General features: G+C 42.0%; 6 protein-coding genes and 1 pseudogene across 7 annotated transcripts in view; all 7 read right to left on the bottom strand.

Moving 5' to 3' along the window:
• Positions 1-23,802, bottom strand: part of LOC122357224 (protocadherin gamma-C5-like) — a 131,579-nt gene that overhangs the window by 19,867 nt on the left and 87,910 nt on the right. The gene's annotated exons all lie outside the window — the stretch shown is intronic.
• On the bottom strand, positions 1,173-23,321 carry LOC122357650 (putative protocadherin beta-18). Its single transcript, XM_043257106.1, has 4 exons — positions 20,940-23,321; positions 3,288-3,506; positions 2,765-2,870; positions 1,173-1,195 (listed from the first exon to the last, which is right to left on the bottom strand). The coding sequence occupies exons 1-4, from the start codon at positions 23,151-23,153 to the stop codon at positions 1,173-1,175; spliced, it is 2,562 nt and encodes an 853-aa protein (XP_043113041.1). The 5' UTR covers positions 23,154-23,321.
• LOC122357246 (protocadherin gamma-B4-like) lies at positions 4,652-5,899 on the bottom strand. The gene has a single exon (XM_043256541.1). It carries the CDS (start codon positions 5,678-5,680, stop codon positions 4,790-4,792), a length of 891 nt encoding a protein of 296 aa, XP_043112476.1. The 5' UTR covers positions 5,681-5,899; the 3' UTR covers positions 4,652-4,789.
• LOC122357225 (protocadherin gamma-A11-like) lies at positions 5,942-9,101 on the bottom strand. The gene is made up of 2 exons (XM_043256526.1): positions 6,254-9,101; positions 5,942-6,051 (listed from the first exon to the last, which is right to left on the bottom strand). The coding sequence occupies exons 1-2, from the start codon at positions 8,693-8,695 to the stop codon at positions 6,022-6,024; spliced, it is 2,472 nt and encodes an 823-aa protein (XP_043112461.1). The 5' UTR covers positions 8,696-9,101; the 3' UTR covers positions 5,942-6,021.
• Positions 9,162-12,282, bottom strand: LOC122357233 (protocadherin gamma-A11-like). Its single transcript, XM_043256529.1, is given in 3 exon segments — positions 9,162-9,404; positions 9,407-10,638; positions 10,640-12,282. Coding segments are annotated over 3 exon segments (2,289 nt in total). The 5' UTR covers positions 11,599-12,282; the 3' UTR covers positions 9,162-9,306.
• On the bottom strand, positions 12,325-15,095 carry LOC122357235 (protocadherin gamma-A11-like). Its single transcript, XM_043256532.1, is given in 4 exon segments — positions 12,325-12,567; positions 12,570-13,333; positions 13,335-13,552; positions 13,555-15,095. Coding segments are annotated over 4 exon segments (2,289 nt in total). The 5' UTR covers positions 14,764-15,095; the 3' UTR covers positions 12,325-12,469.
• LOC122357232 lies at positions 16,414-19,507 on the bottom strand (annotated as a pseudogene).

Genomic DNA, 23,802 nt, shown 5'->3' on the forward strand with positions numbered 1-23,802 from the left:
GATAACAAATCGATAAGAGCAGAGTTCCAACTCTTACTGATACAATCATGCTCCATATAAAAACGCACACTTGTCCCTTCCCCCAACACATTAAACCTGAATCTCTGGCCACTGCACGCCTCAATCTATAACAGGGGTGTCAAAGGCCTTGAGAAGCACCTCACAACATCACAAGCGGCTCTGAACCTTTCACTGCCCCCCTGTGGACTCAAGAATAATGGTACAGCCCTACCCATGAGTCAGCCTGTTGCCGTGGCAACATCATCCCACCAAGGGATGGAAAACGGGCCAGAAGAGGAAAGGGGAAAAAACACACCACAAGAGTAGCATTTATAAACATTTATAAACGCAGAACAAAGCATATTTATCCTCCACAAAAACGACAGCGGAAATGACCATCGTCTCTCATTTAGGCACAAACATAAGCTCTCGTATATCACACCGAACAAAACTAGAAATATAATCAGTGTGACCAAAGCCAGAATGTAAGGGCTGGTGGTGAAAGATGTGCATGTTTTGGGGGGTGTTTTTTTGGACACAGACCGACCGGCTGTGCATAACCCATAAATATATCAGACAAAGACTGCAGGGAGGTGCAAGCGGAGAGAGGGGGAGGGGAGAGATAAAAGACAGGAGGAGAGAAAAAGGCATGTAGGAAAGACAGCTTCCCTTTATGGGCATGATTCACTTGCTAAAAGTCCACTAAATATACTTTAAAACAATAGATTACTTTTAGTTTTTTATAGTATGAAACAGTTATATCTGAAATGAACAAAAACTCAAACAATAAAAGATGTGACCCACATTCAGATGAAAACGAAACAAAAACAACTATAAATAGTTTTGCGGCCACGTGGCTTTAATTTACTGTCTGTAGACACAGGTCACTGTATGTGTGTGTGTCCTACTGTCTCACTGGCCTTGATAAACCCTGTTTAATCCTTTCAGAGGATCAGTGAGCTGCAGGATGAGGACACACACACGCACACACACACACACGCACACACACACACACACGCACGCACGATGCAAAAACACACGACAATACACACAAACTCACACAGAGTGATGCATCAAGCCTGCATGACTCTCTATGACGTACGTCACATGCTAACAAGAGCATGCGAGCTTCAAATAACAGCGTTCCTCTGGGAATCAAGAATCACCCTGCATTAATCTCTTCTGAGGGCCACACCTGTTCACAAAGCTCACAAGAGACAGATTTCTTGAGGAGAGATACGCTGCCGGATCAAAGCGAGAGGCAGAAAATAAGAATTCATTTAAAGATGCTGAAACTATTTTTTGGAGCAAAAAACACATTGAAGGCTTTCCCTTTTGCTGTAACCACTGCAAAAAAATGACATTTTATCAATTTAAACACCTGATATTGTTACTGAGCGTAATGCTCTCTTTGTGACACTGTATTAACCAGTCAGGTAAAAATATAAGTTAAACATAGGATACAAAGGTGACTGATTTACATATAAAACAGAGTCCTTGACCTTTCATATCTGCTTTTACACAACGCCAATTAAAAATGCTTTGAAGCCAGAAGCCCATTTCACTGATTTGTGAGGAAACGGCTCCCAAAGCCCAGGAGCATGTGGATTTATGATATACATTAAAGAAAAGGCACTAATAAGTCCAGGAACTGAAGATTAGAGGAATGAAGGCCAGATGTGGGACACCCAAAGGCAAAGAGGGCAACGGTTCACACGATCACGACCGAAGAAATACAGATACGAACGCCACACGCAAACAACAGAAAAGATGTCTGGGCATGACTGACTTTCCATATAATTCCAGCATACACTAAAGACATAAAAAAAAATTTAGCATTATGAAAAATGACAGAAAACATAACTTTCCATGGTAGCAGCTTCTAGCACATCTGACTAGCACATGTCTCTTCTTCAAGGCGCTGCAGAGAATGGAGGCTGATAATGAGTCTATTAAAGAGAAGTCAGTAGGGTACACTGGAAAATAAACCAAACTGCACAAGCTATAAAGCTGAAGCCAACCTGAAATGGCTCCCAAAAAGCGTATATATATGCTTCCGTAATATGACTCATTAAAGAGTGAAACAGAACATTCAAGTGAAGCTACAGCTAATTCATTATGCGCATGTCTCTTTACTGTAGAAAAACATGAGCATTTCTAAATCTCAGAGTGTGCATTTGAGACAGTTATATGTTCAACTAGATGCCTTTTTTCACATGTAAAATAAAATGTAATAGCTCTTAGAAGGCGGTCACAATGGTCTGTATGTGGTCATTATATTGTAAACTGTGTCTGCATTGCCTGTAATCACGTGGCTGTGCGGCTTTATAATGTTTTTATAGTTGTTTTGTCTCAAAATGGCTGCCCGCATCGCACTGCAGTGGTTTTATAGAGAGAGGCAGAGGGTGCATCTTTCCCATCCCTGCTTCAGATTGTTTACCATCCCATATTTGCCTTACGGTCTGTGTATCAGGATATATTTTAGTGCCACTGTGTGATCGGGGCGGTAATGTGCGTGTAAAGCAGAAAATGGGTCAGTGAGTGAAAAAATAGTATGCAGTGTCCCTGTTCTTTCTGCAACACTAGTTCTCCTCCATCTCTCTCTCTCTCTTTCTCTCTCCTCTAATGCACTGCCGTTTAGACCATCATGAACTCCAATATTAAACTAAATATTTGAGAATGCAAAATATCAGCGTTCAGTTGCATGGCAAGGTACTAATCCTCTGATGGAAACAAAGATTCGGTTTGGATTTTGCTGCATTACCTTCGACTCGTCTCGCGGCACACACAACCCCTCCCCCCACGACTCTGCAGTCTGTGAGATCGGAGCGCGCTTCCTGTTTTCTCCTCCTGACAACAGCTGACACATTCTAAAGGAGTGATTGTGTTTATAATATGAACATACAGTAACTACAGAAGTATTTAGCTGCTGTGAATGTTACACATTATAGGAAAAATCATTATTTATAAAAATAGAACAATAGTACTAGTAATAATAACAATAAAAGTGCACAAGCACATTTCGCATAATTGGATTTGCTGTTAAAAACAATTTTGTAGTTGTGAAGCATTAGTGAATAATGTTCACAGTTAAAGGGATTCTCTATTCCTGTGGTTCCTCTGCTGGAACACCTTTGTGAACTTGAGGAAATCCAACTTCATACATCCATTAAACATCACAAAAACACACTAAGCAAGTATAATTGAAAAAAGCAACATCAATAAGAAAAAAAAAGATCTTGAGGAAACCGTAAGCAGTACTTTAGAAGACACATAAGAAAGCTCACCTCTGCACTAACATCTTCTGTATTTCTGTCTTGCTTTGGCACAGTTCTTGTGCCACTCAAGTCAAAGTTCAGAACACTTTGACTAGAGGGCCGCAAATACTTCAGATCACTCTTTCTGGAGTCAGTAGTGCCACACACTTCATAATTGTACACGTGCTGTAAAGTTCCCGTGCCCCCTACGTCTGCGTAAAGAGGAGGATAATACGGAATAACCGGAAGATTGGCTCCAGATTTGTAAAACATCCGCTCGCGTCTCCATCTGTAGCATTTGACCGACAGTATGGCGATGATGGACACGATAAAGAGAAACGAAACCACGGCCAAAGCCAAGACCAGGTAGAAAGTCAGGTTGTCGTTGTAGTCCTTGTCGTGCGTAAAGTCAGTGAACTCGGAGAGCACTTCAGGGAAGCTGTCCGCCACCGCCACGTTAACATTGACTGTAGCTGATCGAGAGGGCTGCCCGTTGTCCTCCACTACAACAGTGAGTCTTTGTTTCACAGCATCTTTATCTGTCACTTGACGAACAGTTCTTATTTCTCCATTCTGTAAGCCCACTTCAAACAGCGCCCTGTCTGTGTGTTTCTGCAGTTTATACGAGAGCCAGGCGTTCTGTCCAGAGTCCACATCAACAGCCACCACTTTGGTCACCAGATAACCCACATCTGCGGAACGAGGCACTATTTCAGCCACCACAGAAGCGCCTGACTGGACCGGATACAGAACCTGAGGCGCGTTGTCGTTCTGGTCCTGAATGATTATTTTCACGCTCACGTTGCTGCTGAGAGGAGGAGAGCCTCCGTCTTGCGCCTTTACTGTAATTGTAAAAGATTTTAATTGTTCATAATCAAAAGATTTTGTTGCATAAACAGTCCCGCTGTCAGAGTTGATTGAAACTAACGACGAAACTGGCGTGCCGTTTAAATCATTGTCTGAAATGAAGTATGATACGCGCGCGTTTGCTCCCAAATCTGCGTCGCGCGCTTTAACGCCGAACAATGATAGAGAAGGGGAATTGTTCTCCAAAACATACGCATTATACGAATCTTGCTCAAACCGCGGAGCGTGGTCATTTACATCAGCGATCTTCACATTCAAAATCTTTTTGCTGAACAATGAAGGGCTTCCGTTATCTTTGGCTGTGATGGTGATGTTAAACTCAGATATGTCTTCTCTGTCTAGCTCGGAGTCCGTGACGACACTGTAATAATTAGTCAAAGATGATTCGATTTTAAACGGAAGATCCCTATCAATAAAACAGGTAATCTTACCATTCTCTTCAGAATCGCTGTCTTGTATGTTTATCATGGCCACTACGGTTCCAAGAGGTGCGCTTTCGGGTATGTTGTTGGAAAAAGACATAAGAGTAATTTTTGGTGCGTTGTCATTTACGTCTGTGACTTCCACAATCACCTCAGAGGAATCTGATAAACCTCCCTGATCTTTAGCTTGAATTTTGAACTCGTGTATAGCAGACTCTTCAAAATCAAGCTCGCCGATCAATCTTATTTCACCGCTGGATGGATCGACAGAAAACAGGTCTCGGATTTTGGGTGTGGTGTGCTCGAAATAATATCCAATTTGCGCATTTGAGACGGTGTCCGCGTCGGTTGCATTAACAGTAACCAGCAACGACCCTTTGCAATGTTTTCGGAGATAGAGATTCTGTATGTGTCCTTTTGGAAAATCGGAGCATTGTCATTGTTATCTAAAATAATAATATTGATTTTTACCGTGCCAGTTCGCTTGGGGTTGCCTCCATCTGTAGCAGTTATGGTCAAATACAAATGTTCTTGTTTCTCTCGGTCTAACGGTGTTTGCAAAACAAGTTCGACATTTTTACCGCTGCCTGATCGACTTTGTGTCTTTACAGTAAAACGATCAGTAGGATGAACTGAATAACTCTGAATACTGTTAATGCCAACATCAGGATCAACTGCGCTATCCACAGTAAAACGCGCTCCGTTTGATGCGAACTCACTGATTTCTAATGTAATTTCGCCTCTTGGAAACGCAGGACTGTTGTCATTAACATCCAGTATTTCTATGGTGATGCGATAAAGCTCGATGGGATTTTCTAAAATGACTTCAAAGCTCAGACTGCACGCCGATACGGCACCAACGCACAAAAGCTCCCTGTCGATTCTCTCCTTAACGATGATGTGCCCTTTCTCCCGGTCCAGCGCGACATATTCGCGGCCACCCGCTGTAAAGACGCGCGCTTTCCCCGTTGTCAGCCGTTTAAGCTCAAGACCCAAGTCTTTAGCTATGTCTCCGACGAAAGAACCAGGTGTCATCTCCTCTGGCACGGAGTAACGGACCTGTCCGTACGCGCCACATAGAAAGTGTACAAAGAACAGAAGGGCACACGGCGGCCATGCAGAATGACGATCCATCGGCGCTTCGATTAATCTCTCACCAAAAATATATAAAATATCCGCTCGACAGTGCAAAAGAGATTTTACAAATGTGTACTAATAAAACTGAACCAGAGCAAGAACAATGTCTTTTTAAAGCACCATCCAGTTTCTGCGGTGCGCACGGCTTTGTACTAAATGCACAGCCCTTTTATACAAAAGTAGCACTAAAGGCGTGTATGACGCATAAAATCAGACAGATCTACCTTATCAACCAACAGCGACGCTTAGGGTTCAATCCAAGAACTGCAAAATGCTTGTCACGGGTGCTTTATTAGAGCCGAAAATGTTGGCACTGGAGCAGGGTGCAAGCGGCAACATCAGCTTTTACGCACATCATTGTAAATGACCTACGGTGGAGAAAACACGCTGTTTCTTTTCAAAACAAGATGAAACACTTAAAACACTTAAAGGCAAAAAAAAACTCTTGAAAAATTAAAGAAAAACCACACGCCATGTTTTGTGTAGATTTTAACATTAACAAATAAGAGGATATTTTAAGCATTTAAAAAAATCTGAATTATGCAAACTATGTCATTCTACACATCTCACCTGATTTTCTGTATCTCTTGATATCTGTTTATGCTCTTGAATGCGCGTGAATGTTTGTGTTCCACCGGCGTCCAGACTAATGATGCTCTGACTACAAGGTCGGACTAATTTCAGATCACTCTTTCTTGAGTCAGTAGTGCCACACATTTCGTAATTGTACACGTGCTGTAAAGTTCCCGTGCCCCCTACGTCTGCGTAAAGAGGAGGATAATACGGGATAACCGGAAGATTGGCTCCAGATTTGTAAAACATCCGCTCGCGTCTCCATCTGTAGCATTTGACCGACAGTATGGCGATGATGGACACGATAAAGAGAAACGAAACCACGGCCAAAGCCAAGACCAGATAGAAAGTCAGGTTGTCGTTGTAGTCCTTGTCGTGCGTAAAGTCAGTGAACTCGGAGAGCACTTCAGGGAAGCTGTCCGCCACCGCCACGTTAACATTGACTGTAGCTGATCGAGAGGGCTGCCCGTTGTCCTCCACTACAACAGTGAGTCTTTGTTTCACAGCATCTTTATCTGTCACTTGACGAACAGTTCTTATTTCTCCATTCTGTAAGCCCACTTCAAACAGCGCCCTGTCTGTGTGTTTCTGCAGTTTATACGAGAGCCAGGCGTTCTGTCCAGAGTCCACATCAACAGCCACCACTTTAGTCACCAGATAACCCACATCTGCGGAACGAGGCACTATTTCAGCCACCACAGAAGCGCCTGACTGGACCGGATACAGAACCTGAGGCGCGTTGTCGTTCTGGTCCTGAATGATTATTTTCACGCTCACGTTGCTGCTGAGAGGAGGAGAGCCTCCGTCCTGCGCTTTTACGCGGATCTTAAATTCTTTTGTTTGTTCATAATCAAACGATCGAACAGCGAGAATCTCTCCGCTCTCTGCATTCACTGAAATAAAGGTCGAGGCAGAGACTCCATTCACGAGATTATCTTCCAGAAAATAGGAAATACGCGCGTTATTGCCAGAGTCTTTGTCGTGCGCTTTAACAGATAAAACGGAGACTCCGGGGGAATTATTTTCCATCACATACGCGGTGTATGACTGACTCTGAAACACAGGGGCGTTGTCATTGACATCAGAGATTTTCAGAGTCAGTGTTTTATTAATAGAGAAAGAAGGCGAGCCTTCATCAATAGCTGTTACTGTGATGTTATACTCAGATATTTTTTCACGGTCTAATGGCTGATCAGTAACTAAAGTGTACAAATTTGAAGAAGAAGATTTAATGCGAAATGGTAAATCTGATTTAACTAAGCATTTAAATTGTCCGTTTTTACCGGAGTCTATATCTTTAATGTTCAGCATCGCTATCACTGTGTCTGGAGAGCAGTCCTCAGGAACGGGACTGGAAAATGAGATAACGCTGATAACAGGTGCATTGTCATTAACATCAGTCAGTTCAATGAGCACTTTGCTGTTATCTGTTAGTCCTCCTTTATCCATCGCCTCAATATTCAGTTCGTATTGCTTTGATTTTTCATAATCCAAAAGGCCATTTACGCAAATTCGCCCAGTATTTTCGTCGATTTTAAAAAGATCTACGTCTTTTCCAGAGCTTTGTGAAAAAGAATATGTCACTTCACCATACGCTCCTTTATCTTTGTCTGCAGCACTTACTGCCAGTATCACTGTACCGACTGCTGCATTTTCAGCTAAAGAAACTCTGTACACTGACTGACTGAAAGCTGGAGTATTGTCGTTTACATCAATAACAGTGACAGTTATTTTAACTGTTCCCGATTTTTGAGGGTTGCCTCCATCAAATGCAGTCAGGGTTAATTTCAGTTCTTCTTCTCTCTCCCTGTCTAACGGCGTTTGCAAAACCATCTCAACGTATTTTGTACCGTCACTACGCGATTGTTCTTTCAGGGAAAAATAATCAGTTGGTATCAACGTGTACTTTTGAAGCGTATTTAATCCAACATCGGGATCGTGCGCACTGTCTAATGAAAAACGAGCTCCGGGAACCGCAAGCTCGCTTATTTGAAAGTTTATCTCTTTTCTATTAAAAACAGGAGCATGATCATTAATATCTAATATTTCTACATCAATTCTATGCAGCTCCATGGGGTTTTCTAGAATGATCTGAAAATGTAAGGAGCAGGGAGACACTTGGGCGCACAGCTCCTCTCTATCTATCCTCTCTTTCACTATCAGAGTCCCTTTATCCACATTCAGACCGATGTACTCACGACTGTCCTCCGTAAAGATCCGCGCTCGACCAGATTTCAGCCTCTTTACATCCAACCCGAGATCCTGAACGATATTTCCCACCAGCGAGCCCTTTGTCATCTCCTCTGGAATAGAATAACGGACCTGCCCGCGCGCAACGGTCATGACAAAGACGCACAGCACGAGAGACCGCATTAGCCACGATGAAGTGCGCGGAGAACAAGCGCCTCTTTGGGCGAAAAAACAACAAAGAAACGACATAATCCAAGTCTTCTTTCACAAAAATACGTAGAAAGGATGTAAACATCAGAGATGTAAAAAGAAGAATCAATCGATGGTCCAACCATCCAATGATAGAAAGAGACTGTGTGAAATGAAAGCGCTATTCCACAGACTCTATGATGTCAGAAAGTGGAGGAGGATCTAAGACATGCTTTTTAAAAAGCTCTACATACTGACCAACAGCGGCACTTAGAGTATTAAAAAAATATTGCGTTGAAAAATAGTTTGATACAGAGAAAATCGTAATTCAAAATGAAAAAATAAAAAATAAAAATAACACAAATGGTTTATGTACTTCATTTAAAAGTTAATGGACCAAAAATATAGCGTGATCAGGACGCATTCGTTTGTAAACGCATAGGCCTACACAGTAAAATATTAAGAACATCTGAAAAAAAAGTTTAAATGAAAAGCAGAATATTTATATTGATACGCTCAAGCTCACCTGATCAAAAGAATTCTCATTAATGTTTGCTCTTTGCGCATGCGTGAGTGTCTGTGTCCCGCTGCTGTCCAGACTAATGATGCTCTCACTGCAAGGTCTGCCGTATTTCAGATCACTCTTTCTGGAGTCAGTGGTTCTGCAAACCTCATAATTGTACACGTGCTGTAAAGTTCCCGTGCCCCCTACGTCTGCGTAAAGAGGAGGATAATACGGAATAACCGGAAGATTGGCTCCAGATTTGTAAAACATCCGCTCGCGTCTCCATCTGTAGCATTTGACCGACAGTATGGCGATGATGGACACGATAAAGAGAAACGAAACCACGGCCAAAGCCAAGACCAGGTAGAAAGTCAGGTTGTCGTTGTAGTCCTTGTCGTGCGTAAAGTCAGTGAACTCGGAGAGCACTTCAGGGAAGCTGTCCGCCACCGCCACGTTAACATTGACTGTAGCTGATCGAGAGGGCTGCCCGTTGTCCTCCACTACAACAGTGAGTCTTTGTTTCACAGCATCTTTATCTGTCACTTGACGAACAGTTCTTATTTCTCCATTCTGTAAGCCCACTTCAAACAGCGCCCTGTCTGTGTGTTTCTGCAGTTTATACGAGAGCCAGGCGTTCTGTCCAGAGTCCACATCAACAGCCACCACTTTAGTCACCAGATAACCCACATCTGCGGAACGAGGCACTATTTCAGCCACCACAGAAGCGCCTGACTGGACCGGATACAGAACCTGAGGCGCGTTGTCGTTCTGGTCCTGAATGATTATTTTCACGCTCACGTTGCTGCTGAGAGGAGGAGAGCCTCCGTCCTGCGCTTTTACGCGGATCTTAAATTCTTTTGTTTGTTCATAATCAAACGATCGAACAGCGAGAATCTCTCCGCTCTCTGCATTCACTGAAATAAAGGTCGAGGCAGAGACTCCATTCACGAGATTATCTTCCAGAAAATAGGAAATACGCGCGTTATTGCCAGAGTCTTTGTCGTGCGCTTTAACAGATAAAACAGAGACTCCGGGGGAATTATTTTCCATCACATACGCGGTGTATGACTGACTCTGAAACACAGGGGCGTTGTCATTGACATCAGAGATTTTCAGAGTCAGTGTTTTATTAATAGAGAAAGAAGGCGAGCCTTCATCAATAGCTGTTACTGTGATATTATATTCGGAGACTTTTTCCCGATCCAAAAGATCATCAGTGATTAAACTGTAAAAATTTGGGCTTGATGATTTTATTTTAAAAGGTAAATTCTGAGGAATGTAGCACTTGATTATTCCGTTTTTCCCTGAATCTAAATCTTTGACATTCAGCATCGCTATCACAGTCTCTAGTGCTGAATTCTCCGGCACTGGGTTTGAAAATGAAATTATGTTTATTATAGGAGGATTGTCGTTTATGTCAGTAATTTCAATTTGTACTTTGCTAGTGTCACTTAATCCTCCTTTGTCTGTTGCTTCGACATATAATTCATATTTTTTGATTTTCAAAATCTAATAAACCATTAACGGCGATATCTCCAGAAATCGGATCAATGCTGAAAAGGCCAGAAAAGCTTTCACTGCTCTGTGAAAAAGAATACGTTAACTCTCCATTCGATCCCACGTCTTCATCAGTTGCACTCACCCTTAAGAGAGTGGATCCTTTAGATAAATTCTCTGGAATAGATGCTTTATAGACAGACTGACTGAAAACAGGAGCATTGTCATTTGCGTCTAAAACTATAACGTTTATTTTGATCGTGCCTGTCTTTTGAGGGTTTCCGCCATCGAATGCAGTTAAAATTAGTTTGTGTTCGTCTTCAGTTTCTCTGTCAAGGGGTTTTTGCAAAATCATTTCTACGTATTTTGTATCATCGAGATGAGCAGGTATTTTAACGGTGAAATGATCAGATGGAGTTAATTTATACGTCTGAATAGAATTCAGACCTACATCAGGATCATTAGCGCTGTCGACTGAGTATCTAGCTCCAGACAAAGCAGATTCGCTTATTTGAAAAGTAATCTCTTTTTTCATGAAAACAGGAGCATGATCGTTGATATCTAATATTTCTACGTCAATTCTATGCAGCTCCATGGGGTTTTCTAGAATGATCTGAAAATGTAAGGAGCAGGGAGACACTTGGGCGCACAGCTCCTCTCTATCTATCCTCTCTTTCACTATCAGAGTCCCTTTATCCACATTCAGACCGATGTACTCACGACTGTCCTCCGTAAAGATCCGCGCTCGACCAGATTTCAGCCTCTTTACATCCAACCCGAGATCCTGAACGATATTTCCCACCAGCGAGCCCTTTGTCATCTCCTCTGGAATAGAATAACGGACCTGCCCGCGCGCAACGGTCATGACAAAGACGCACAGCACGAGAGACCGCATTAGCCACGATGAAGTGCGCGGAGAACAAGCGCCTCTTTGGGCGTAAAAACAACAAAGAAACCACATAATCCAAGTCTTCTAGTCCACTTCAGGAGAAAATTCCAACAAACTAAATATTCAGAATAGCTGAAAAATAGCAAACTTCATCCGAAAGAAAAACAGGGAACGTCTCGACGTTTCACTGTTAAACAGAGATGGTCTGAATGAAAGAGATTCTGCAGAATGTGATGCAAGACTGTGGAGGTGGGTCTAAAAAACAATGTTTAAAGCCCGAACAAACTGATCAACAGCGGCACTTAGTGCATCAGAGAAATATTACACTGAAAAAAAACATAATTCGCTAAGAAGGCGAGCTCCTATAAGTAACTGTTATTGTGATATTATATTCGGAGACCTTCTCCTGATTCAAAAGCCCATCAGTGACTAAACTGCAAAAATTTGGGCTTTTATTTTAAAAGGTAAATTCTGAGGATTGTAGCACTTTACTATTCAGTTCTTAATTAATAAAGGTACGATTCATTGTAGCTGACTCACGCGCGCACACATAGGCACACCAAAAAGACATACTTGACTGTGTTAGAAGAAAGTTATATAGTCTGTGCAATTCTGAATAACATTTTCACGTTAATCAGTTTAATATAAAATTTTAAAAGATTTATAGTCACAAAAATGTTGTCGGTAAAGTCAGTTTGGAACTAGCTGCCAGTCTGCACATCAAGATATAAACAAATGCATGGGTGGAAACGAGAAAGACATGTTCATTTATATTCATACTCATTAACGCGAGCTCACCTGATCAAAAGAATTCTCATTAATGTTTCCTCTTTGAGCATGCGTGAGTGTCTGTGTCCCGCTGCTGTCCAGACTAATGATGCTCTCACTGCAAGGTCTGCCGTATTTCAGATCACTCTTTCTGGAGTCAGTGGTTCTGCAAACCTCATAATTGTACACGTGCTGTAAAGTTCCCGTGCCCCCTACGTCTGCGTAAAGAGGAGGATAATACGGAATAACCGGAAGATTGGCTCCAGATTTGTACAACATCCGCTCGCGTCTCCATCTGTAGCATTTGACCGACAGTATGGCGATGATGGACACGATAAAGAGAAACGAAACCACGGCCAAAGCCAAGACCAGGTAGAAAGTCAGGTTGTCGTTGTAGTCCTTGTCGTGCGTAAAGTCAGTGAACTCGGAGAGCACTTCAGGGAAGCTGTCCGCCACCGCCACGTTAACATTGACTGTAGCTGATCGAGAGGGCTGCCCGTTGTCCTCCACTACAACAGTGAGTCTTTGTTTCACAGCATCTTTATCTGTCACTTGACGAACAGTTCTTATTTCTCCATTCTGTAAGCCCACTTCAAACAGCGCCCTGTCTGTGTGTTTCTGCAGTTTATACGAGAGCCAGGCGTTCTGTCCAGAGTCCACATCAACAGCCACCACTTTAGTCACCAGATAACCCACATCTGCGGAACGAGGCACTATTTCAGCCACCACAGAAGCGCCTGACTGGACCGGATACAGAACCTGAGGCGCGTTGTCGTTCTGGTCCTGAATGATTATTTTCACGCTCACGTTGCTGCTGAGAGGAGGAGAGCCTCCGTCCTGCGCTTTTACGCGGATCTTAAATTCTTTTGTTTGTTCATAATCAAACGATCGAACAGCGAGAATCTCTCCGCTCTCTGCATTCACTGAAATAAAGGTCGAGGCAGAGACTCCATTCACGAGATTATCTTCCAGAAAATAGGAAATACGCGCGTTATTGCCAGAGTCTTTGTCGTGCGCTTTAACAGATAAAACGGAGACTCGGGGAATTATTTTCCATCACATACGCGGTGTATGACTGACTCTGAAACACAGGGGCGTTGTCATTGACATCAGAGATTTTCAGAGTCAGTGTTTTATTAATAGAGAAAGAAGGTGAGCCTTCATCAATAGCTGTTACTGTGATGTTATATTCAGATATTTTTTCACGGTCTAATAATTGATCGGTTGTCACACTATAGAAATTTGAGGCCGATGTCTGTTGATTTGAAACGGCAAATCTGTATTAATTAAGCATTTAACTTGTCCGTTTTTGCCTGAATCTAAATCTTTAACATTCAGCATCGCTATCACAGTCTCTGGCGCTGAATTTTCTGGCATTGGGTTTGAAAAAGAAATGACATTTATAATGGGTGCATTGTCATTAACGTCAATTAATTCGATAATAACTTTACTGGAATCTGTTAAGCCACCTTTATCAGTTGCTTCAACGTTTAACTGAAAATGTTTTGACTTCTCAAAATCCAGGTCACCGTTAACAGTAATGTCACCACTTTGTGGATCTATATTGAACAGTTCTAAAGCCTTTCCTGATGTTTGTGAGAAGGAATATGTCAGATCAGCATTCGTCCCTTTGTCTTTATCAGTAGCAGTCACGCTCACGACATCGCTGCCCTTTGCTGAATTTTCCAATAAAGAAACTCTATAGACGGGGAGACTAAACACAGGAGCATTGTCATTTGCGTCGATTACAATAACAATTATTTTAATAGTGCCAGATTTCTGAGGACTGCCTCCATCAAACGCAGTCAGTATTAATTTATGTTCCTCCTGAGTTTCTCTATCCAGTGTATTTTGTAGAACCATTTCAACATATTTCAAACCGTCATTTCCCGTCTGTTCTTTGAGAGAAAAATGATCAGACGGAATGAGTGTGTATTTCTGAAGGGTATTTAAACCCACATCAGAATCTTGCGCCTTATCTAAAGAAAATTTGGCTCCAGGAACAGCGAGCTCACTAATTTGAAAGCTTATTTCTTTTCTAACAAAAACTGGAGCATGATCATTGATATCCAATATTTCTACATCAATTCTATGCAGCTCCATGGGGTTTTCTAGAATGATCTGAAAATGTAAGGAGCAGGGAGACACTTGGGCGCACAGCTCCTCTCTATCTATCCTCTCTTTCACTATCAGAGTCCCTTTATCCACATTCAGACCGATGTACTCACGACTGTCCTCCGTAAAGATCCGCGCTCGACCAGATTTCAGCCTCTTTACATCCAACCCGAGATCCTGAACGATATTTCCCACCAGCGAGCCCTTTGTCATCTCCTCTGGAATAGAATAACGGACCTGCCCGCGCGCAACGGTCATGACAAAGACGCACAGCACGAGAGACCGCATTAGCCACGATGAAGTGCGCGGAGAACAAGCGCCTCTTTGGGCGTAAAAACAACAAAGAAACCACATAATCCAAGTCTTCTAGTCCACTTCAGGAGAAAAGACCAAAAACTAAATATTAAGAGAGACTGAAATAATCAAAGATCATCCGAGAACACACGGCAGCGAATGTCTCGATACATTGGTGTAAGAGATCGTCTGAATGAAAGAGAGATTCTGCAGAATATGATGTCAGTAAATGGAGGAGGATCTAAAAACGAATGTTTAAAGCCCGAACAAACTGATCAACAGCGGCACTTAGTGCATCAAAGAAATATTGCACTAAAAATGTTGTAAAAGGGTGATACAGAAAACAGCATGAATTGCCGTCAAAGTAGTATATACCTTGCATTAAAACAAACTTTCGCTGAAATATTAATGGGATTTTGTTCCGAACAGAACGTCTAAAAATAAAAGTAAAGGAAACAATCAAATACCAAACATAAACTACAATATAATCTTAATTAAAACCTTAGTCTAAACAACTTGGAGCTCAACACGCTCAAAACAGTGGAGATGATGGTGGTCTTCAGGAGAAACCCCCTGCACTCCCCCACTCAACATCATGGACAGCACGGTGGTAACAGTGGAGTCATTCAGGTTCCTGGGCACCACCATCTCCCAGGACCTGAAGTGAGACGCTCACCTTGACTCCACTGTGAAAAAGGCCCAGCAGAGATTGTACTCCCTTCATCAGCTGAGGAAGTTCAACCTGCAGGAGCTGCTGAAACAGTTCTACTCGGCCATCATACAATCCATCCTCTGCACTTCTATAACTGTCTGGTTCAGCTCAGCTACCAACTCTGACCTCTGAAGACTACAGAGGGTAGTCAGGACTGCTGAGAGAATCACTGATACAACCCTCTCAAAGAACTGTACTCCAAAATGAACTAAGAAAATCACTTGGATCCATCCAAATCTTTGAACAAAACAGAGCACTAAGTAGCAGAAAGCCAGACACAGGACCCCCCAGGCAGTCCAGCACAACACCTCCATCTTTAACATACAGACTTATTTCTCTTTGCACATCACTGCACTAAACAATTCCTGCTTACAGAATGCACTAAGTATATAGGACATTTTGTACCATATTTTGACACAGGTCTTTTGTCAACAGAGCTTTCTTTCCTCAGGCAGTACCATGTCATGATTCTGACTTCTGATTCTGAGAAATTCACTTATTTAACACAGAACTTATTTCCACTTCAATTTGCACAATTTGTACAGTAAACTGCAACTCTACCTTTTACATTATAAAATATATAAATGAAAATAAACCTAAATACAGTGCACCATAAAAAAGCTAAAACCAGAAAGAGAATAAACCAATAAATAGACACCAGAAAGTCATATTCATAAGCATTCAATCGAGCTGACCTGATCAAAAGAATTCTCAATTTTTGCTCTTTGCGCATGAGTGAGTGTCTGTGTCCCGCTGCTGTCCAGACTAATGATGACTTTGTGTTAGAGCGAAGTTATATAGTCTGTGCAATTTTGAATGACATTTTCAAATTAATCAGTTTAATATTAAATTGTAAGAGATGTATAATCACAAAAATGTTGTCGGTAAAGTCAATTTGGAACTAGCTGCCAGTCTGCACATCAAAATATAAACAAATGCATGATTGGAAACGAGAAAGACATGTTCATTTATATTCATACTCATTAACGCGAGCTCACCTGATCAAAAGAATTCTCATTAATGTTTGCTCTTTGAGCATGCGTGAGTGTCTGTGTCCCGCTGCTGTCCAGACTAATGATGCTCTCACTGCAAGGTCTGCCGTATTTCAGATCACTCTTTCTGGAGTCAGTGGTTCTGCAAACCTCATAATTGTACACGTGCTGTAAAGTTCCCGTGCCCCCTACGTCTGCGTAAAGAGGAGGATAATACGGAATAACCGGAAGATTGGCTCCAGATTTGTAAAACATCCGCTCGCGTCTCCATCTGTAGCATTTGACCGACAGTATGGCGATGATGGACACGATAAAGAGAAAGGAAACCACGGCCAAAGCCAAGACCAGGTAGAAAGTCAGGTTGTCGTTGTAGTCCTTGTCGTGCGTAAAGTCAGTGAACTCGGAGAGCACTTCAGGGAAGCTGTCCGCCACCGCCACGTTAACATTGACTGTAGCTGATCGAGAGGGCTGCCCGTTGTCCTCCACTACAACAGTGAGTCTTTGTTTCACAGCATCTTTATCTGTCACTTGACGAACAGTTCTTATTTCTCCATTCTGTAAGCCCACTTCAAACAGCGCCCTGTCTGTGTGTTTCTGCAGTTTATACGAGAGCCAGGCGTTCTGTCCAGAGTCCACATCAACAGCCACCACTTTAGTCACCAGATAACCCACATCTGCGGAACGAGGCACTATTTCAGCCACCACAGAAGCGCCTGACTGGACCGGATACAGAACCTGAGGCGCGTTGTCGTTCTGATCCTGAATGATTATTTTCACGCTCACGTTGCTGCTGAGAGGAGGAGAGCCTCCGTCCTGCGCTTTTACGCGGATCTTAAATTCTTTTGTTTGTTCATAATCAAACGATCGAACAGCGAGAATCTCTCCGCTCTCTGCATTCACTGAAATAAAGGTCGAGGCAGAGACTCCATTCACGAGATTATCTTCCAGAAAATAGGAAATACGCGCGTTATTGCCAGAGTCTTTGTCGTGCGCTTTAACAGATAAAACGGAGACTCCGGGGGAATTATTTTCCATCACATACGCGGTGTATGACTGACTCTGAAACACAGGGGCGTTGTCATTGACATCAGAGATTTTCAGAGTCAGTGTTTTATTAATAGAGAAAGAAGGTGAGCCTTCATCAATAGCTGTTACTGTGATATTATACTCAGATATTTTTTCACGGTCTAATAATTGATCGGTTGTCACACTATAGAAATTTGAGGCCGATGTCTGTATTTTAAACGGCAAATCTGTAGCAATAGAGCATTTAACTTGCCCGTTTTTGCCTGAATCTATATCTTTAACATTCAGCATCGCTATCACAGTCTCTGGCGCTGCGTCTTCGGGTATTGGGTTAGAAAACGAAATCACGCTTATAATGGGTGCATTGTCATTAACGTCAATTAATTCGATAATAACTTTACTGGAATCTGTTAAGCCACCTTTATCAGTTGCTTCAACGTTTAACTGAAAATGTTTTGACTTCTCAAAATCCAGGTCACCGTTAACAGTAATGTCACCACTTTGTGGATCTATATTGAACAGTTCTAAAGCCTTTCCTGATGTTTGAGAAGGAATATGTCAGATCAGCATTCGTTTATTTGTCTTTATCAGTAGCAGTCACGCACTAACCTTTAAGACTAATGCTCCCATTGACTGAATTTTCCAATAAAGAAACTCTATAGACGGGGAGACTAAACACAGGAGCATTGTCATTTGCGTCGATTACAATAACATTTATTTTAACAGTGCCTGATTTCTGAGGACTGCCTCCATCAAACGCAGTCAGTATTAATTTATGTTCCTCCTGAGTTTCTCTATCCAGTGTATTTTGTAGAATCATTTCAACATATTTCAAACCGTCATTTCCCGTCTGTTCTTTGAGAGAAAAATGATCAGACGGAATGAGTGTGTATTTCTGAAGGGTATTTAAACCCACATCAGAATCTTGCGCCTTATCTAAAGAAAATTTGGCTCCAGGTGTAGCTGATTCACTTATTTGAAATTGTATTTCTCGTCGTGTGAAGACAGGAGCATTATCATTAATATCCAATATTTCTACGTCGATTCTATGCAGCTCCATGGGGTTTTCTAGAATGATCTGAAAATGTAAGGAGCAGGGAGAGACTTGGGCGCACAGCTCCTCTCTATCTATCCTCTCTTTCACTATCAGAGTCCCTTTATCCACATTCAGACCGATGTACTCACGACTGTCCTCCGTAAAGATCCGCGCTCGACCAGATTTCAGCCTCTTTACATCCAACCCGAGATCCTGAACGATATTTCCCACCAGCGAGCCCTTTGTCATCTCCTCTGGAATAGAATAACGGACCTGCCCGCGCGCAACGGTCATGACAAAGACGCACAGCACGAGAGACCGCATTAGCCACGATGAAGTGCGCGGAGAACAAGCGCCTCTTTGGGCGTAAAAACAACAAAGAAACCACATAATCCAAGTCTTCTAGTCCACTTCAGGAGAAAAGACCAAAAACTAAATATTAAGAGAGACTGAAATAATCAAAGATCATCCGAGAACACACGGCAGCGAATGTCTCGATACATTGGTGTAAGAGATCGTCTGAATGAAAGAGATTCTGCAGAATATGATGTCAGTAAATGGAGGAGGATCTAAAAACGAATGTTTAAAGCCCGAACAAACTGATCAACAGCGGCACTTAGTGCATCAGAGAAATATTGCACTAAAAATGTTGTAAAAGGGTGATACAGAAAACAGCATGAATTGCTGTCAAAGTAGTATATACCTTGCATTAAAACAAACTTTCGCTGTAATATTAATGGGATTTTGTTCCGAACAGAACGTCTAAAAATAAAAGGAAAGGAAACAATCAAATACCAAACATAAACTACAATATAATCTTAGTTAAAACCTTAGTCTAAACAACTTGGAGCTCAGCACGCTCAAAACAGTGGAGATGATGGTGGTCTTCAGGAGAAACCCCCTGCACTCCCCCACTCAACATCATGGACAGCACGGTGGTAACAGTGGAGTCATTCAGGTTCCTGGGCACCACCATCTCCCAGGACCTGAAGTGAGACGCTCACCTTGACTCCACTGTGAAAAAGGCCCAGCAGAGATTGTACTCCCTTCATCAGCTGAGGAAGTTCAACCTGCAGGAGCTGCTGAAACAGTTCTACTCTGGCCATCATACAATCCATCCTCTGCACTTCTATAACTGTCTGGTTCAGCTCAGCTACCAACTCTGACCTCAGAAGACTACAGAGGGTAGTCAGGACTGCTGAGAGAATCACTGATACAACCCTCTCCACTCTCCAAGAACTGTACTTATCCAAAATGAACAAAAAGGGCTAAGAAAATCACTCTGGACCCCTCACATCCAGCACACTCCATCTTTGAACTCTTGCCGTCTGGTCGACGCTACAGAGCACTAAGTAGCAGGAAAGCCAGACACAGGAACAGTTTCTTCCCCCAGGCAGTCCATGTCATGAACACCTGAGAACACTTATTTAACATACAGACTTATTTCCACTTCAATTTGCACATCACACTGCACTAAACAATTCCTGCTTACACTTGAATGTCTATAGTATATATTGTATTTTTGCTATTTTGTACTCTTTATATTTTGTATATTTGTATATAATTCTTTTTATTATCTGTCTTTTGTCACCCTGTTGCACTGAAGAGCTTCTGTCACTAAAACAAATTCCTCGTATGTGTAAACATACCTGGCAATAAAGTTGATTCTGATTCTTCTGATTCTGGTTATACAGGTACAATTCAACGAGACGCTCTCATATGTGCACACATACACAGAACAAAAATCTCAGCGCAAGTAGAGAAATAAAATAATGTGTCTGCATGCGATTTCCAATAAAACATTTTTATGTGAACAAGTTTGAAAAATTCAAAATCTCAAAAATACTATCAGTACAGTAAACTGCAACTCTACCTTTTGCATTATAAAATATACAAATGAAAATAAACCTAAATACAGTGCACGATAAAAAAAGCTAAAACCAGAAAGAGAATAAACCAATAAATAGACACCAGAAAGTGATATTCATAAGCATTCAATCGAGCTCACCTGATCAAAAGAATTCTCATTAATGTTTGCTCTTTGCACATGCGTGAGTGTCTGTGTCCCGCTGCTGTCCAGACTAATGATGACTTTGTGTTAGAGCGAAGTTATATAGTCTGTGCAATTTTGAATGACATTTTCAAATTAATCAGTTTAATATTAAATTGTAAGAGATGTATAATCACAAAAATGTTGTCGGTAAAGTCAATTTGGAACTAGCTGCCAGTCTGCACATCAAAATGTCCAAATGCATGCTGAAAAACATGTTCAGACTAATGATGCTCTCACGAGCTCACCTGCAAAAGAATCTGCTCTTTGCGTGATTTCAGATCACTCTTTCTGGAGTCAGTGGTTCTGCAAACCTCATAATTGTACTCTTTCTGGAGTCAGTGGTTCTGTAAACACGTGTTCCCGTTCCCGTGCCCCTACGTCTGCGTAAAGAGGAGGATAATACGGGATAACCGGAAGATTGGCTCCAGATTTGTAAAACATCCGCTCGCGTCTCCATCTGTAGCATTTGACCGACAGTATGGCGATGATGGACACGATAAAGAGAAACGAAACCACGGCCAAAGCCAAGACCAGGTAGAAAGTCAGGTTGTCGTTGTAGTCCTTGTCGTGCGTAAAGTCAGTGAACTCGGAGAGCACTTCAGGGAAGCTGTCCGCCACCGCCACGTTAACATTGACTGTAGCTGATCGAGAGGGCTGCCCGTTGTCCTCCACTACAACAGTGAGTCTTTGTTTCACAGCATCTTTATCTGTCACTTGACGAACAGTTCTTATTTCTCCATTCTGTAAGCCCACTTCAAACAGCGCCCTGTCTGTGTGTTTCTGCAGTTTATACGAGAGCCAGGCGTTCTGTCCAGAGTCCACATCAACAGCCACCACTTTAGTCACCAGATAACCCACATCTGCGGAACGAGGCACTATTTCAGCCACCACAGAAGCGCCTGACTGGACCGGATACAGAACCTGAGGCGCGTTGTCGTTCTGGTCCTGAATGATTATTTTCACGCTCACGTTGCTGCTGAGAGGAGGAGAGCCTCCGTCCTGCGCTTTTACGCGGATCTTAAATTCTTTTGTTTGTTCATAATCAAACGATCGAACAGCGAGAATCTCTCCGCTCTCTGCATTCACTGAAATAAAGGTCGAGGCAGAGACTCCATTCACGAGATTATCTTCCAGAAAATAGGAAATACGCGCGTTATTGCCAGAGTCTTTGTCGTGCGCTTTAACAGATAAAACGGAGACTCCGGGGGAATTATTTTCCATCACATACGCGGTGTATGACTGACTCTGAAACACAGGGGCGTTGTCATTGACATCAGAGATTTTCAGAGTCAGTGTTTTATTAATAGAGAAAGAAGGTGAGCCTTCATCAATAGCTGTTACTGTGATGTTATATTCAGACGTTTTTTCACGGTCTAAAATTTGATCCGTGATCAAACTGTAGAAATTCTGCGCAGATGACTTCACTTTGAACGGCAAATCTGTAGCAATAGTACATTTAACCTGCCCGTTTTTCCCTGAATCTAAATCTTTAACATTCAGCATCGCTATCACAGTCTCAGGAGCTGCATCTTCGGGTATTGGGTTAGAAAATGAAATCACGCTTATAACAGGGGGGTTGTCATTTACATCTATAATGTCGATTACCACTTTACTAGAATCAGTTAAGCCACCTTTGTCCGTAGCATCTATGTTTAACTCTAACTGCTTTGCCCTCTCATAATCTAAATCCCCCTTTACGGTAATTTCACCAGTTTTTGTGTCAATATGGAATAAATCAAGTGCTTTTCCTGAACTGCGTGAAAAGGAATATGCAATCTCACCGTTTGGGCCTTGGTCATTATCAGTGGCGCTTACTTTGGTTACTGCAGCACCATTTGGTGAGTTCTCAAATAAAGACACACGGTAAACAGGCAGACTGAAAACAGGGGCATTATCGTTTGCGTCCATGACCGTAACACTTATCCTAACGGTGCCAGTTTTCTGAGGACTGCCGCCATCGAAGGCTGTAAGGGTTAATTTGTGTTCCTCCCGAATCTCTCTGTCTAAAGGCACTTGAAGAACCATTTCGACGTATTTCGAGCCATCATTTCGAGATAAGACCTTTAGTTCAAAATTTTCTGTTGGATGTAGCATATATGACTTAAGCGCGTTAGTGCCAGTGTCTGGATCCTGGGCGCTGTCTAATGAAAATCGAGCCCCGGGAAGCGCCAATTCACTTATTTGAAAATCTATTTCCTTTCTGGCGAAAACAGGAGCATGATCATTAATATCTAATATTTCTACATCAATTCTATGCAGCTCCATGGGGTTTTCTAGAATGATCTGAAAATGTAAGGAGCAGGGAGACACTTGGGCGCACAGCTCCTCTCTATCTATCCTCTCTTTCACTATCAGAGTCCCTTTATCCACATTCAGACCGATGTACTCACGACTGTCCTCCGTAAAGATCCGCGCTCGACCAGATTTCAGCCTCTTTACATCCAACCCGAGATCCTGAACGATATTTCCCACCAGCGAGCCCTTTGTCATCTCCTCTGGAATAGAATAACGGACCTGCCCGCGCGCAACAGTCATGACAAAGACGCACAGCACGAGAGACCGCATTAGCCACGATGAAGTGCGCGGAGAACAAGCGCCTCTTTGGGCGTGAAAACAACAAAGAAACCACATAATCCAAAGTCACGATTCCACTACAGAAGAAAAATCCAAAGAACAAATGATTCAAAAGATTGGAAAATATCAAAGTTCATGCGAAAACACAAAGCATCGTGTGTCTCGGTGCTTTAGTGTAAGAAGAGACCGTCTGCATGAAAGAGATTCTGCAGAATGTGATGTCAGGAAGTATAGGAGGATCTAAAACGAATGTTTAAAGCCCGAACATACTGACCAACAGCGGCACTTAGTGCATCAGAGAAATATTACACTACAAAAAAAAAAAAACAAAAAAAAAAACAGCAACAACAACTATTAAACAGCAATTTAAAAAATGACATGAATCGCAAATAAAGTAATGCATACTTAGCATTAAGGTAGGCTTTGGATGGGATATTAATATTTAGTTTGAATAGCTATAATTTGATAAAGGAAAAATGGTCAAAAGAATAGCAGAAAATATGGCACAGCCCCAAGGGCACGTTCCATTTAATGTTTCTGACTCTTGCGCACACAAGCACAACAAAAAAGAATAAGAAAGAAATTTATAAAAATCAATTTTTAACTGTGTTTTTCTATTAAAACATGTAATGTTTATAATTTTAATATAAAGTGTGTAAAATATATCCTGTTATCACATAAACGTTATCATTTAATGTTATACAGC

Source organism: Puntigrus tetrazona, chromosome 14, assembly GCF_018831695.1.
Source record: "Puntigrus tetrazona isolate hp1 chromosome 14, ASM1883169v1, whole genome shotgun sequence".
Classification (NCBI taxonomy): domain Eukaryota; kingdom Metazoa; phylum Chordata; class Actinopteri; order Cypriniformes; family Cyprinidae; genus Puntigrus; species Puntigrus tetrazona.

Bases quoted from the DNA above. Each gene is read 5' to 3' on its own strand.
- LOC122357246 (XM_043256541.1), bottom strand. From the start codon at position 5,680: ATGGATCGTCATTCTGCATGGCCGCCGTGTGCCCTTCTGTTCTTTGTA.
- LOC122357225 (XM_043256526.1), bottom strand. From the start codon at position 8,695: ATGTCGTTTCTTTGTTGTTTTTTCGCCCAAAGAGGCGCTTGTTCTCCG. The intron at 6,052-6,253 runs GTGAGATGTGTA...TCTCCACCGTAG, and splicing joins CAAGAGATACAGAAAATCAG to GTCATTTACAATGATGTGCG.
- LOC122357650 (XM_043257106.1), bottom strand. From the start codon at position 23,153: ATGTGGTTTCTTTGTTGTTTTCACGCCCAAAGAGGCGCTTGTTCTCCG. The intron at 3,507-20,939 runs CTTCCGGTTATC...TCTGGAGCCAAT, and splicing joins TTTACAAATCTGGAGCCAAT to CTTCCGGTTATTCCGTATTA. The intron at 1,196-2,764 runs GTAATGCAGCAA...CTTTGTGAACAG, and splicing joins TGCCGCGAGACGAGTCGAAG to GTGTGGCCCTCAGAAGAGAT.